General features: G+C 43.5%; 2 protein-coding genes across 2 annotated transcripts in view; one reads left to right on the top strand and one right to left on the bottom strand.

Moving 5' to 3' along the window:
- Positions 1-4,869, bottom strand: part of coro7 (coronin 7) — a 101,315-nt gene extending 96,446 nt beyond the window's left edge. The window contains exons 1-5 of the mRNA XM_079745796.1: positions 4,730-4,869; positions 2,829-2,925; positions 2,598-2,678; positions 2,096-2,166; positions 904-1,090 (exon numbers count right to left, since the gene is read on the bottom strand). Coding sequence (XP_079601922.1) covers positions 904-1,090; positions 2,096-2,166; positions 2,598-2,678; positions 2,829-2,925; positions 4,730-4,789 — 496 coding nt within the window. The 5' untranslated portion in view covers positions 4,790-4,869. The remainder of the gene's footprint in view (positions 1-903; positions 1,091-2,095; positions 2,167-2,597; positions 2,679-2,828; positions 2,926-4,729) is intronic.
- A 378-nt stretch (positions 4,870-5,247) lies between these two features.
- On the top strand, positions 5,248-11,882 carry dnaja3a (DnaJ heat shock protein family (Hsp40) member A3a). The gene is made up of 11 exons (XM_079745723.1): positions 5,248-5,465; positions 5,835-5,971; positions 6,084-6,167; positions 6,399-6,620; positions 7,004-7,156; positions 8,200-8,347; positions 8,807-8,871; positions 9,942-10,070; positions 10,436-10,551; positions 10,694-10,791; positions 11,303-11,882. The coding sequence occupies exons 1-11, from the start codon at positions 5,255-5,257 to the stop codon at positions 11,323-11,325; spliced, it is 1,386 nt and encodes a 461-aa protein (XP_079601849.1). The 5' UTR covers positions 5,248-5,254; the 3' UTR covers positions 11,326-11,882.
- Positions 11,883-16,128: the final 4,246 nt, after the last annotated feature.

Below are 16,128 nucleotides of genomic sequence, written 5' to 3'. Positions count from 1 at the left end.
CCCACTTGTGATTATGGGATTATTTTTAGTATAACTATCACAGACAGACAGACAGACAGACAGACAGACAGACAGACAGACAGACAGACACACAAAAGCAGCAGGAAAGCGGGACAGCAGACAAAAGTGGGAGTGATGAAGGTAAGGGGGGGGGGGGGGGGGCATGGCCTGTGTTGGAGATGGGGGGGGGCATTGATCAGCAGGAGCAGTGTCAGCCAGCCTAGCTGTCATAGCAGGGTAGTGTTGGTGGGGTGTATTGTGATGGTGCTGTGTCAGTGGGGGAATGAAGCCAAGGGGTGATGGCTATATCCTGGAATCCAGTCCAAGCGGACAGGGAAACCAAAACGTTACCTCTGGAGTTCCAGCACTTAGACAGAGCCACTGGGCTGTAAAACGTAGGGCAGTGTCAGTGACCACCAATCCACGACTGAGGCTGGCAAGACCAAACGCAACCATCCCCCGTCCCCCCTTCCAACACTCAATTTGAAACAAATACATGAATCCCAGACAGGACAAACAATTATGAGCAGCGACAAACTGACAATGACAAGAGCTAGAGTGTTGGATGTAACGGACAATGAGGCAGAACGTTGGTTTTTGTGTATTGTGCAATGTGTGTAGTGTGAGCGAGAATGTAGGGTGCGAGACTGAGCGAGCGAGTGCGTGTGTGAATGTATGTGTAGGGGGTGTGTGTGACTGAGTGTGTGAGTGAGTGAGTGAGCGTCTGTGTGTAGGTGGATGCGTAAGGGTGTGCGCGTGTGCATCGGCGTGTGTGTATGTGCGTGTGAGTGAAAGAGTGAGTGCGTGAAAGTGTGCGCAGGTGTGTGTGAGTGAGTGTGTCTGGGTGTGTGAGAGTATGCGTGTGTGTCGCGTGGGTGGGGGGGTTGGGGGGGGTAGAGGTACCTGCGAGCGGGGCGTCCTGGCGGCTGGTGTCCCACAGCAGGGCGGTCTGGGCGGCGCCGGCGGCCAGCAGGCCGGAGGACGTCGGGTGGAAGAGGACCAGCTCCAGACGGCCCAGCCCGGGGCTCAGGGTCAGCTCTGGCCCCCCGGGCTGATCCTTCTCTGGGCTACAGAGGCGCCACAGCTTGACCTGGAACCACGCAGAGCCAGAGGACAGAGACGGGTCTGTTCAGAGCAGGCGCTCTTTACATACAGGGCTCTACATATGCAGCCTCATACAGTATCTGCAGAAATCTTTTTAATTATTTTCCAAATGTATTTATATTTGTTTTGTTTTACGATTTGTTTTCCGATTTGTGTTAATTTTATCATCAGAAAGATGATACTTTTGTGAATTAATAAAACGTTGAATAAGGTATATTCACATTTTTAATGAGGCACACGACTTTGCATTATCTAGAACTATGGAACGATATTATGCATGTTCCTCGTTTTAGAGTTGACTCCATTCCTAGTATCTACATCTGTTTGCCAACATCACATGCAAAAAAAACAACCCACACAGCAAAAATAACTCCCAGACAAAGTCGGGGGAGTTACTTACTACAGTGTGGGGTTTCTGCGAGCTGAGGGAGTTTCGGCAGGTGTGTAAATTTGCACTTTGCTAAGCAGTGGCACGAATGTGCGGACAAAAGGGAAAACAAATGGTGTTGGCAAAAGATAACTGGAGTGATGACATCACTTTGGGGCAGATGTCCGCGCGTCTGGCGAGCGGGTGTTTACACCTCTCTCTGAAAGAAGACTGTGCTGCTGAGTGGGAGGATAATAGACACACTCAGTGGATTTGCACCGGGAACCACAGCTGAAGCTCAGGATAATGTGCTGATCCAGACGGACTTTGAGGAGTCTTATGACTAACTCAGACTTGGTTATGTCAACTGTGACCGTATGCCCTGCCATAATATTACCAATGTATATTACAACTAGTTTAGATGCTTGGCTGTTGTTTGTGATGACTTGGTGGAAAAGGAATAGGTACCAAATAAAATGTATGCTTATAACGATCGACTATGTTACTACTGAGAAATACAACAGGGTTCTGATGTTTTTATGACTCTTTTGGTCCACAGGGGGATACAAGGACATCTTTGTTTCGTTAGGACCAGTTGAAAGTACAAGGACGTTGAGGCTGTACCGTTTCATCGGCTGAGCAGGTCGCCAGGAGAGCATCGTCAAAGGGAGAGAAGTCCAGGTCGGTCACCAGATCTGAAAGGAAAGTGGGGTATCAGTAAATCTCCGAGCCACAGGCCTCCCGGGTGCCTTCCTTTCTTTAATTTTAGAACAAGACATTTCTCTGTTTAGTAGACTCGCTGGTTCCAGACCGGAGCATCCGGTACCGACCGACCCACTTACTGCTCCTATTCCAAGTCATGTGGCTGCTGAACACACGCTCTGTTTCGATCTCAGGATGACCTTTGACCTCTGGTTACTTTTTGTACATAACCCCTTCTAAATAATTGCACCTTCATGAACCTCAGATTGTATATCTTTCACTACTATACCTACTAATATTATTACTAATAAGGCCTGGCTATGTAGATCCCCATGGTACACTGCACATTTGTTGATAGGACACAGTGACTCGGACCGGTACGACTGGCTATTGCCTTGATTGGTTGCTAGGTTGTAGCGATTACCTCCATGGCACGGGAGCTGAGAGATGGTCCATTTTCCATCTGCTGCTGGACTCACGGAGGTCACTCCCAGCATTCCGCCACCTGGAGACGGAAGGGAAAGACACACACAAACACAACCACACACACACACACACACACACACACACACACACACACACACACACACACATTAGTGCTTGGTGAACTGGTCACAGGAACCATGATCTACCACCAGGTTAGACCGTGCCTCACCAGCCTGGTCGATGTTGAAGGCCACTAGCTCGGAGCTGGCCTTGATGTGGTTTCCCAGGGACTGGACGTTACCAGCACGGATGTTGCAGATCCAGCCCTAGACACACAAAAGCAGACCCGCAGACACACAATTGAAGGAAAGATACAAGGTTATTATAATACAAAAGTAAATGTTGGAACCTGAACTTCAGGTAGGTTACCTTACTCAAGCTATTTCAATTCTGTTGTTTTTACACCTTTAATGACAGATCTTCCGTCAAATGGTTTGGATAAAAACCTCAAACGCCATGGACTGAATTACCAAGATGGCGAATGTACGCTATTGGGCTAAAGAGTATTGCTGTTGGTATGTTTTTTAAAGGAATTTAAGATTCACTAGATAAAAGCCTTTATCAGGTTGTTTACATAGCGATGTATCATTCTGGAAGCTTTGGGAAAGATAAGAAATTATATCAATAGTATGTGGTTGCTTGTTCACGAAGATTAAACATGATATATCTCTACAAATGGAAGGAATCTAAAGCATGTGCTTGACATGTTCTCACAGGAAAACAGAACAACACACATAGACACGTTTCACTGAACTCTGCATAGGGGTTCTGAGTCTGAGTTCAGTTCTAATAGGGCGGATACAAGTGTTTGTCCAGTTATCTAGCCAGTGCAAGAACATTATACACCAGTTGCTTTCCTTTTTAAAGAGTGTGATAACCTGAAAACATACACATTCATAAATGTCAGACATGTACAATCCGAACTGAAAGCACACACAGAGGCCTATACATGAAATCTGCTGCAATCTGACACACACACACGCACACTTGAATCAGCACATATTGAGGAAGTGACAGGAGTTGCTTGCAACGCACAGCAGAAAACTCTTAAAATCTCTCTTGCATAACGTTAACACGGGAGGAGCACGCCAAGACATTAGAAGCAGTCCAACTACTACTACTGTTGCTCAAAGAACAGAGAAGGACATGCTTGAACACATGCACGTCAACAAGCACACAGATACACACACACAACAAACAATCAATACAATATATTACTCTGCAGGAGACAGCCCACTGCATTCAAGTTGGGTCAAGTGAAACAGCTAGTTTTCTTTGCACAGACATGTTCACGTTTAGCAGTGAAAGACTGTGCACTTGAACCGATAGTATATGTCAGACGATCACTGTATGGGCTCTGCCTCTGAGAGGGAGAAACGGAAATCGGATTTATAACCTTTATTTTTAAACCAAGATGACAGCCAGTCAAACAGACCGATGCGTTCATCCGTCTCCACACCAATAGGAAACGCCAACTGTCACACATTTTGCGACATGACAAATGTCACATCGAGTCGGTAAAGACTACACACACATACAAATTGGATATGAGCAGAAGCTGCACGCATAAAACAGACAAGCTGGCCTCATCATCACTGAATGGATATTCATTCAGCATGTCATGTACCCTGTGATGTACCCTGTGATGTACCCGGGGTGTTATCGGGGTGTGTGCTTTTGTATGTGTCAAACCATGAATTAATATCTCGCCATTATTCGTGAGACTTTACAACGTTGACCGAGCGTCACATTCCTTCAGGCATCTTTACTTTGCCGTATGATGATGATGGTGATGGTGATGATGATGGCCGTCTTAATAATCGAATATGCAGAGCAGCGAACTAGTTGTTGTATTCAGACTTGTGGATCGAAGTTGTACAGGAAGGCTAAACGTATTTGAGGGAAAATCATTGTCTACGTTTTGAATAACTTGCTTTGTGGCTTTTCGGATGCATGCAGGAAGTTCTCTCCAGACTTTGTCCAGAGGAGACCTCTTTCCCTACTGCTAATAAAGAATGCTAACGTTTGCTAACCTCGTATGCACCTAGCCCAGCTTTATGTTCTACTCACATCTTTCTTGGCAATTTTCGGGGTGGTATTTTTGAATTTTGATGTCTTGAAACGATTCATTCTGCCGTTTTGTAGTTTTCCCCTCACGCCTTCCGGGTGTGTCGAGGTGGTCAGAGGCTACAGTGCGGGTTGTATCTCCAGATGACAGCTCCCCGTCTGGATGCACACTGCAGGGCAGCGCTCGTTTTGGGTACCTGTGTGGGCCGCGTCGGCGGAGTTTCTGGTTTTTAATGGTAAATTAAATCCACCCTGTCCGAGTGCGACCCTGTACTTCAAAAATTACTTCAGATATTGTTACAAGTTTTTCAGTTGATTATTATTATTTATTTTTTGTATGTACAACTGAAAGGGCATTTTATTGCATTTATAACCAATAAAAAAATATATGCAATTTTATAAACAAGGGTCTGCAGTCTCGAAAATATGAATATCTTTAACCACGCGGAAACGATAACCACGCCTCGTTGTCTGCGCACATGCGCACTGTGCTGCGGGAGCAGCAGCCGCTTCCAGGCTTGTGGAGAAATGATGGCGTCCCCAGCAGCTCGTCGTTCAGCACGCTGGATAACGGTAGCCGTGTCTTCAGGAGGTCGCCATGCATGTGGGGCTCTTTCATGTGCCTCACATCGCAGTGCCAGGACTGTCTCTACCCTCGGGGCGAGCAAAAGATGGTCTGGGGCGGGCGCCACGTTGGGCTCAGGGACGGCCGCCGCCGTGACATTGAGAGGGCTGTCAGGTGAGTGAACTGCGGAGCTTCATGCTAGGCTACATAGACCAAGCTAGCAATACTGTATCCAGTCTGGTACATTCTCCACTGTTTATTTTTTTTAGAACATGTCTATGGGGGCGATCAGGCTTATCTTAATGCAAACCCGATGTATTCTTGTCTGATTATTTTAGACACTGTAATTGAAGGTGCGCATGGTATGAGCCAATATCATCCGTTCTAGATGGTTCAGCTTCGGATGTGTATGTGAATGTTTTGTATATGAAGTCGAATCGAGGCAATTGTCGAAGCAAACTACACTTCTTGATTTTTGGCCAAACGCTTAACTGCTGCAATACTGCGTCATTGCAGCTAAACTATTGCATTGTTTATTTCCAGGTGTCAAAGTACCGAACACCATCCGCACAGTGAACTTCCACACAAGTGTCCCAGCCAGTAGCAAGCAGGACTTCTATCAGATATTGTCTGTACCACGCACAGCAACCCAGAAAGAGATCAAGCAGTCCTACTACCAGGTATGTTACCGTCTGCCCCCTGCCTAACACCGTGTATTTGTATCTCCATTTATTTACCGTTTATCACAGTGGTTACAATCGTATTTGTATTTGTTGTTCTCCTCCTCTTTAGTTGGCCAAAAAGTTCCACCCTGACACTAACAAAGATGACCCTAAGGCCAAGGAGAAATTTGCTCAGCTGGCTGAAGCATATGAGGTGAGGAACTCGCCAGGGGAATGCACTCTCTACACGCAGTACACACAGACGAATTGCTTAATGGGGAGAAACGTATTCTATAGCACTCTCTCATTTCGTTATATCGTGCTTCACGGTGACGCTTATTGTAAGGATCCAAGACTCTGATGATTGCGGGTTCTACTGTTAACCATCATGTGTGACTGATGATGCTTATGTGATGTCACCTGTTTGCTGCGCGCGACGTGATAGGTCCTGAGTGACGAGGGCAAGAGGAAGCAGTACGACACGTACGGTTCGGCCGGTCTCGGCGGCGCGGGGCAGGCGGGCGGCGGCGGCGGCGGCGGGCAGCAGTACTGGAGCGGCCAGGCCAGCAGCGTGGACCCTGAGGAGCTCTTCCGCAAGATCTTCGGGGAGTTCTCCGGCTCGCGGGGCTTCGGAGACTTCAACGCCATCTTCGACCAGCCGCAAGAGGTCAGTGAGGTTTCCGCGAAGGATTTGAAAAAGCCTGTGTCAGTTTGTTTTCTCCACATGGTTGATCCGGATGTTCGTAATGCAAACGCGAGGGTTTGTCTCGCGCTCATGTGAAGCAGCAATCTCGAATAGAGGATCGTGATCATGAGTTTAGTCTTTTTATATACCATAAGTGTGATCAGATGCTACATTTTAGACCAGAGGAAAAAGGAAAGCAGAAAAACAAACAGTTTAACTACTTGACGTTCTTTCTCTTGTCTTGCTGTCAGTGGTGACATCGATGAGCTGGTGCCAAGTGAATGCGTATTTAAAGTTAATTTGCTATCTTTGTCTCCTGTTGAAGAGGTGTGTTGTCAACGGCCGGCTCTCTGTTTGTGTCTCAGTACATCATGGAGCTGACCTTCACCCAGGCAGCCAAGGGCGTCAACAAAGAGATCACCGTCAACATGGAGGCCTCGTGTCAGCGCTGCGAAGGCAAGGGTCACGAACCCGGGACCAAGGTCCAACACTGCCAGCACTGCAACGGCTCGGGCATGGTGAGTCGACAGGCACCGTGCTGCTGCTGCATGCCTTCGCTCTCGCCCAGCAGGACAAGAGCCAGGGTACAGGGGTCAGGGTCCAGACCCTTTCTAGGGTCCAGACCCTTTCTAGGGTCCAAATAGGGTCTTAGACATTTACATTTAGCAGACGCTTTCATCCAAAGCGACTTACAATGGTTAATTGGGCTGGGTACAAATATCGGTTCATCAATGCACTGCAATTAATTTGTTCTCGATTCAATTTCGATTCAGAATTTTTTTGAAATCGATTACTTCCATTTAAAAAAAAAAAAGGAAAAAATAAGCATACATTTTAATCTAGAAGCGTGCCTTCAGTATGCCTAAATGTACATGCCCTTTTACATTTGTCCATGTTATGATTATTACTTTAATGCTGCAAGTTTAGCTCAGGAAAAATACTATACAATGGTGTATTCCCTTTTTGCTAGTTAAAGCACAATGAAATGGTTAATTCATTTTGAAACGGTTGATTCTAAATAATATTTAGGTATTTTTGTCATCTGCACGTATTATTGAATCGATATCGAAGCAATTGGATCAATATCGAATCAAGACCTAAAGAATCGAATTGAATTGAATTGTGAGGTACCTGGCAATACCCAGCCCTAATGGTTAATACAGATACACACTCGGAGTTAACCCTGCAGCTTCAGCCTCATAGCATAGTTATCCTGAGTCATGTTTTGGCCAAATTGTGATATCTAGCCTAACTCCACTCTCCTGGCGTTGCTGATTCACTGTGCCTCATTGGCTCCGTTCTTAGCCAATCAGGGTGCTTTTTGCAATCCATAATCACTATCTGCCTAAGTCATCTACATGACATAGGCGTTCATGACGCAAAATACAAGATGAAAGTTAAAATATGAATAAGCTTTGAGGCTAACGATATGCTCATCTATATGCAAACAACATACATCTATGCTGATCGCAAAAGAGTGAGAGAAGTGATTTTTCACTCTCACGTTTTCACATTTTCCGGGGGGGATTCTCAACGGTCCGTGCGTTTGCTCCCCCCGCAGGAGACGGTGAACACGGGCCCCTTCGTGATGCGCTCCACCTGCCGGCGCTGCGGGGGCAAGGGCTCGGTAGTCTCCACCCCCTGTGGCTCCTGCCGCGGCTCGGGCCAGACCAAGCAGAGGAGGACGGTGGTGGTGCCCGTGCCGGCAGGTGAGTCGACGCTGCCGCCGGTTCCACCTAGACACGGAGACGGGAGCCCCTCGCGTGCCGAAAAAAGCAAACCGCAGTTCGGCGTTGAAGCGTCCGCCGTGCGATGAAGGAAATGTTGTTTTATTTACGCCGAGCACCGTAGTAATTAAAGCTGCTGTTGTGCGGTTCAAGAGTTGAAGAAAGGGAGCAGAACATATTTTGAGACTAATTAAGAGAAATCCTCTCTGACTACCGTCCATATCTATTTAGAAATGGGTTTCTTTGGTGGACAGCGGAAGGGGGGGAGCTCGGGCTCTACTGTGTCATACAGAGGCACTTACTGATAGCTGATGGATGGCTATGTAATTACAAACACATTAGCTGTTAAATCTTAAGCTACAGCACCAAAGTCTATTGTTTCCACAAATGTGTTTCACATGTATGCTTTGTAAGAATGTTTCCGTCTGTGATGTTTTCTAGGAGTGGAGGAGGGCCAGACAGTCAGGATGCCGGTGGGCAAGAAGGAGATCTTCATCACCTTCAGGGTGAGTGAGGACACTAACAGGTCTGACAGGAGTCTAGCCAGGCCAGCCTAAATATAAGCTGTCGCCCAAAGCTCTGCTGCTCCCCAGACTACATAATTGGATTGTGGTGTAGGATGAGGTGGATCCGAGTCCGACCTATCCTGCTGAAACCGTTGAGTAGATCAACAGAAAGACCTTGATTTATTGATCTTTATTTTAGGATAGATACAAACTAGGATCTACAACATTCAAGTAAAAATGCGAAACATTTGTTGCTTGCGTTTCTGAATATTTTTGGTTGCTCTTCAGCTTCAAATCATCAAAGAAATAAACAGTTGTTTTCTTGCCTGCTTGTCTGGAATAGCAGGTAACCTTAGCGGACCTCTGGGCATTTGCCATTATTTTTTCATTTTATAGAATGAAGTAGGGCTGCTCGATTATGGGAAAAATCATAATCACGATTATTTTGGTCAATATTGAAATCACGATTATTCAAACGATTATTTTTGACTTTCAAAACATGTATTTATTCAGCATGTCTCTCCCAAAAAAAACTTTGTAACTGAGAACTATGAAATTTCTCCCCAAAAAAATACACAAAATGGTCAAAAAGAAAATGTTCCAATCTAAAATAATATACAGATGTATCCAGCTGTTCTGCCCTTTCAATAAAACATTCAATAAAAAAATAGAAAAACTCGATTATGTTAATTTTGTGATCGTTTGACGCTAAAACCAAAATCGCGATCAAAATTCGATTAATCGCCCAGCCCTTGAATATAGTCTGTGGATTCATTGGAGAACTACAAATATGTTCTATTGATTGCGGGTGAAAGATATCGTTAGTTGCTGGCCTTTAGAGTACTGTCTCAGTAGTTTTCATCTACTGAGACAGTAGGTTTCAGTGCGCCCTAACAATTAATCCCGCGCCCCCTCCCTTCTCCATTCCATTTGTTAATTAATTAAGGGCGCCACCAGAGGGCGCCCCCAACACATTTGCCGCCCTAGGCGATCGCCTGGGTGGCCTATGCCGAGCGCCGGCCCTGCGTACGGATGATTCAGTGTCTCTGTGTGCTGGGGTGGATCACCAGGTCCAGAAGAGTCCGGTGTTCAGAAGAGAGGGCGCTGACGTCCACTCGGATCTGCTCATCTCCGTGGCCCAAGCCATCCTGGGAGGCAGTGCCAGATCACAAGGCCTCTACGAGACCCTCAACCTACCGGTGAGGAAACCCGCATGCGCACACAAACAAGCATTCACAACTTAGCCTATTGAAATCATAGATGATCTCATCATGAAGCTAAGAGAGAGTGACGGTAAGAGAGAGGGGTTGGGAGACGGAGAGAGAGGTAGAGAGAGGGAGATCGAGGAGAGGGAGATCGAGAAGAGCCTGAATATTACCTATCTCTGACCCTCCAATGTCACCCGATTAACGAGTTTAATACTCGATAATCGAAAACCACGTGGAATACAAATGCATGTCATTAAGGGGCCGGGAGGGGTTTAGCCACAAGAGCTGTAGACCTTGGGGATCAAACCCAGTAACTTTAACTATCTTAGGTTAACATGTTTTCTTTGTTTGTCCAGATTCCTGCAGGCATCCAGACAGACCAGAGGATCCGTCTCTCTGGGAAAGGAATCGCCAAGGTCAGCAGCCACGGCTTCGGAGACCACTATGTTCACGTCAAAATCAAAGTGCCCAAGTGAGTTTATTTAGTTCATGTTTCAGTGAATTGAATATGATGTGTTCAATATCTTAAAAGATGCAAAAAAAAAAAAAAAAACCTGACTATCAACCACATGACTGGAAGTAGCTAAGCAGTATGATGATTCTTTCCTGTCTAGGACGCTGACAGACAGACAGAAAACGCTGTTGATGAGCTATGCTGAGGATGAAACGGAAGTCGAGGGAACAGTAAACGGAGTCACAGACACGAAAAAAGGTAAGTTGAGCTCTGCGGCGTGGAAACAAAGAATTCCCTTTATTCTCCCTGGTCTTCCTGTTTATTTAGTTTTTATCCGTACATGTTTAGTGTAAGCCTGGCGCAGTACTGGTCTCCGTCCAGGTGGGGGCAGCAGTGCTATGCAGACTGAGGTGGGACGGAGGCGGGATGAGGAAAAAGAGAGAGGGGGGAATGAGATGGTGCGGTACTTTACCAGCTTTGTTTAAAGAAAAAATAATCTGTTTCCTGTCGGTTTATCAATGTAACCATGCTTATTCGTATTTTGATTCCAGAATAGATAATAAAAAAAGTACCAAACTTATATTCCCCTCTCTCTCTGCTACCTTCTTTCTGAATGTTGTATGTGTCTAATGTTTAATAAAGTGTCTAATGTTAATGTGTATAATGTTACATGAAGTTGACTAATGTCACCATGAGCTGGTTCGTGGCTCCCGGATGGACATCGAAGCATTCACTTTTCTTGACAAATTGCTTTCGCTCCTTGTTTAAGGTAAAAGGTCCACCGGGAACTGAGTGGTTGATCCAGTTCTCCCTTGGACGGAGGTCCTGCTCAGGAGTGTTCCTCCACCTGAACACAGGGCAGAACCCGTCCCGAGGAAGGGGTCGCGCGCTACAGGACGGAGATAACAGTGGGTGGATGTCTCGGTAGGGGGGACGCATCCACCTTGGAAGACCATGTTCCATGACAAACTATTACTGGATATCAATTTAGTTGCCAGGTTCTCTCAAACACATTTGTCGGCGTGAGTCCATCAATGTACTTGTCCATCCCAGTCCTCTTTTGTCTTCATTGCAGACAGGATTTTTCATTTGCAAAGTGTGCATGTTTCAGAAATCCACCTCCTCATAGAGAAATAGATTAAACTACTACACATTTCTTTGTGTTTTCATGAATACTTTTTCATTAAACATAATACGGACACAAGTTTTGTTTTTTTTCTCGTTCCACTGGTTGAGAATCTTGAGCAATATAACTATACATTGTGTTCCTTATTCATCGGGTAATGGTCAAAGCTTGGTAGCCTCTCTATTACTGTAGAGACTGTTGTATTTAAGCCTGCTGTATGACCGGTGATTTACATTTGTAAATAACTAGATGTTTATCAAGCAGTTGTCCCTTCACATAATTTAAATATAAGCCCCTGTACATCTCTAATAAAATGAAAAATTGAAAATGGAAAGTTGCATTTGCATTTTTTAAATCCATTGGGAATTACCGTCCTGTAACTCGACGATTTTACATAGTATATCCATCGACAAAATCAGTGTGTATTGAAATTTGACTATTTCTATTCCCAGCATGAAATTGAAGGTCTTTGCGTTGGGCAATATGACGAAACCTGGTACCACATGACGATTTGCATATACGTTTGTCTAATAGAGCGTATAAGTGACCTTTTAGAATGACTCTGGTTCAAGTTTCAAGCCTAGAACCAAGCCAATTATCCGTCAAGTTATTTGTGGAAAACATTTGATTCAGGGCAACAAAACAAAAACTCAGCATGGCCCTTGATTTTACAGCTCTGGCCTAGTTCATACTCTCTCTGGTGGCATGTGTCATTAAGATAAGCTCTAGGAATTTGTCTCTTTGTCCTGAGATTGGGATGAAATATGCAAATTGCTGATGGCCCCTTCAGCAATTATTGGGTTTCAACATAGGGGGTTTACAAACATGCTTCTGTGAGGCATATCTACTAACACCTAGTGTTGGGTAAGTAGTTCAAAGTATGCAGTCTGCAGGGTTTTAAATGAGTAGCTTTTGTATGTCCTTTAGCCTACTATCCCCTACCCATCAGTTTCGGTCATAATCTGTTGTAATCAAGCTCAAAGCATAATATTTGGCTTATTGGGTATAGCAGGTGATTTTGGATTAAATCATATGCAGTTGTTGGACCACAAAAACAATATTTGTTTTTAATATATTCATACGCTTTTGTGCAAAATTGACACCTGCGCGAGCAAACGTTATTGCTGTGTCTGATAATGCAGTCTAACCAGTCAAAGTCGACGAAAAGGCTACAATTACCCTCTTTGACTATTTCCGTCTCCCAGAAACAATGTAATAATTCCCAAGAACAATGACATTGTTACTGGAGCAATCTAATAACCCTGCAATTTTGATGACACACACGGAATGTGTGCATGATTTGCATGATGGAAACAAAACATTCTGCATCACGTAAATACCATATTGTAACCCACCCCCCTTTGCTTTTAGATTGGCTCCCTTCATATCTCTTCCTCACACAAGTCTTAGTTCCTTCACAGAAGAGATGGACGCTGGTGAAGTACCTATTCAGTTTTTTTATTATTGTATTGTATTATAAATTATTGTACATGCTGTATTTATTGTGTACATACATACATATGCACACACACACAAACACAATTGTAATTTATTTACATATATTTTTTCTCCTGTTGGTACAAAAGCAAGAGGAGAGATCATACATTTGCATACCTAAGATGTTTATGGCTGATTTGGAAAAGAACTATCAGTTGGTAAGTACAAATGATCTCACTATAACATATATACCTACCTTACCTATAATACAATAGCATAATTTGGTTGTTTATCTATGCAATGTGGCAGGAACATGGACTGATCGTTAAGCAGTTGAACGCCTTCGTCAACGAAGGCTACATGCAGGCCTACTTCAGAGACTGGGGAAACGTCACTGGGTGCAAGGTGAACTCAGAAAACTAAAAACTTGGCTGATTGAATTTACAGGCGTTTTGCAACAAAATGACTCTGAAGGGAAATTCCTCTAGCTACTCTGACAGGCAGCGACTTCTGATCTCTCGCACAGATCCTTAAAAACTACAAGTCAGAAGACAGCAAGGCGATGGGCTTCGTCAGGTTTGCCACGGGGGAAGAGGCCGACAAGGCAGAGATGGCTGGGCCTCACTTCATTGGAGGCGACTTGGCGGTCGTGCGAAGGGTTGTTTGTCCAAAGGTAATTCCCTAACTTCCACTGATCCTCTAAAAGGCTCTGCTATACTTGTTCAATTCTGAGAGGTGTTAAATGTGCTTTGTAACACCACCTGACCAGGTAGCCATGGTTTCAGATAGGATGTGGGGATGACCTGAACTGCTCTCCTGTCAGCTGACAAGAACAAGATGTACTTGTGTTATGTATTGTGATGTCAAATGCAAAGATATCAATCTGTTAGTACAGGTTTTGTCTTTTCAATGTTTTCGAGTTTAAATATTTTTTTAAGTTGGCAAACTTTTCTGCAATCTTTTTTCCCATGACCTTTGTTATCTTGTTTACTCTGCCTCCGACATGAGTGGGATTTGACTGAATACTAAAACAGGTTAGGTTTGAAATATATTGAACTATAAATGTCTGGTGTGTCTCAAATAAATGATGTGGCAAATGGCTTGGAAACCATTTGACATTGAATTTAATTTGGCTGATAATGAGTTCTTTGCAGTACCATGTATTACCCATAGGAGGCCCTACTGCCCACTTCTGAGAACAACATATGTGGGTGTTGTGAAGATAGTCCATAGATGCAGAGTTGTGTTTACTTCTGTCGTCTTATAGCTGTTATTAGGACAATTTACGTGACGTGAATATAGAAAGAATAATGAATATAGAAAACCTGAACACTACTGGTGACCTCTGGGAAAAGAATTTACAGAATTTAAATAGTCAATCAAAGTTTTGCTTAGGTTTGGCATTAATGGCTCTATTGTTTTGCTCTTTGAAGTTACCAAAGTAAGCCATGCGATTTGAGATACGACTTGTTGCGTTGACTGTTATTCTCTATCACACAGTTGTGCTGAAAACCATGAGCTTATCAGTTGTTTTTGTTAAAGACAAAAGTACTGTTATCCAAATGTGTTTAGTTTAACTGTGCAATTATCATTTTATACAAAAAAAATCAACAATTGATAAATAGTATTTTGCTTTATTAATCAGTTTTGTTGGTAGAGCTAACCACAAAAATGGAAATAAAATACAATATTGTGCATTCATGATGTGTTACTACTTACATTTCTTCAATAAAATTATCATTTTAATTAATGTCTGGCTCCTGATTTTATTCACAACACTCAGCATGGCCCTGATTGTTTACAACCATAGCCTAGTTCATCCTCTCTGTGGTGCATTGCGCAACCATTTAGATGTGAAAAGAGCTCTAGCAATCACTCTATTTGTCCTGAGATCCGGAATATGCAAATTGCTGATGGACCCTTCAGTAATTATTGGGTTTCAATACAGAGGATTTACAAATATGCTTCTGTGAGGCATATCTACTAACACATAGGTAGTGTTGGGTAAGTCAAAGCACGCAAACCTGCAGTCCGGGTTTTAAGTATGTTTTGTATATCCTATACTATCCCCTCCGTATTTCCTATTTTGCATAGTTCATATTACAAGATATTTCTCCATTTATTCATTTTTTGCTTTTTTTCATAATTTGTTCACTTATTGTTTGCGTTTTGGGTGCAGAGCTTGTGAATGAGTCAAGTAATAAGTAATTCAGTAATAATTCAGGTAAAATGTTCCCAACCAGGTGATTGAGCAATACAACTGCGAATCCATTTAGTCATGTACTCGCATATCCAGTCATTATCAAGCTCAAAGCACAATATTTGGATATCGAAAAATATGTCAAAATAATATTGTAACTGAACGCAACACTTAAACCTAAGGTGAACACAAATAAAATTGGGTTATCAATTTTACAATAGGGCTAATCATATAGCTTGGAATGGAGTTTTGTATTAAATCATATGCAGCTGTTTGAACACTGAATTTTGAAATATAAGTTTTTCATGTATTTGTATGCTCTTATGCCAAATGAACACCTGTGTGTCTCAACACTATATTTCTGTGTCTGATAATGCAGTCCAACCATTCAAAGAGGACACAGAGACTAAAATTAGAGCCCATCTGTCATTTAACCATTTAAGACTTCAAGAAACAATTTACAGTATAACCACAAAAGTGTTGTGGATGACACACTGAGAATGGAATGTTGCTCTTCATTTTCTTAAGAAGGAAGACGGAAGCAAAACATTCTGCATCACGTAAATACCTCACTGTAACCCACCCCCTTAGCTTTTAAAGGGGCTCCCTTCATATCTCTTCCTCACACAACCCTTAGTTCGTTCACAGCAAAGATGGACACTGGTATGTACCCTTATTCTTTGTATTAAATATTGTATGTATTGTATTTATTGTGTACATACGTACATATATATGCACACACAAACACATACATTGTAATTTATTTAGACATATTTTTTCTCCTGTTGGTACAGAAACAGTAGAGAAGAGATCATACATTAGCATACCTAAG

The sequence above is a fragment of the Pollachius pollachius genome (genome assembly GCF_949987615.1).
Source record: "Pollachius pollachius genome assembly, chromosome: 11".
In the NCBI taxonomy this organism is placed as follows: Eukaryota; Metazoa; Chordata; class Actinopteri; order Gadiformes; family Gadidae; genus Pollachius; species Pollachius pollachius.
The sequence above is the reverse complement of the archived record's forward strand: the minus strand, read 5'-3'. Positions and strand labels throughout refer to the sequence as shown.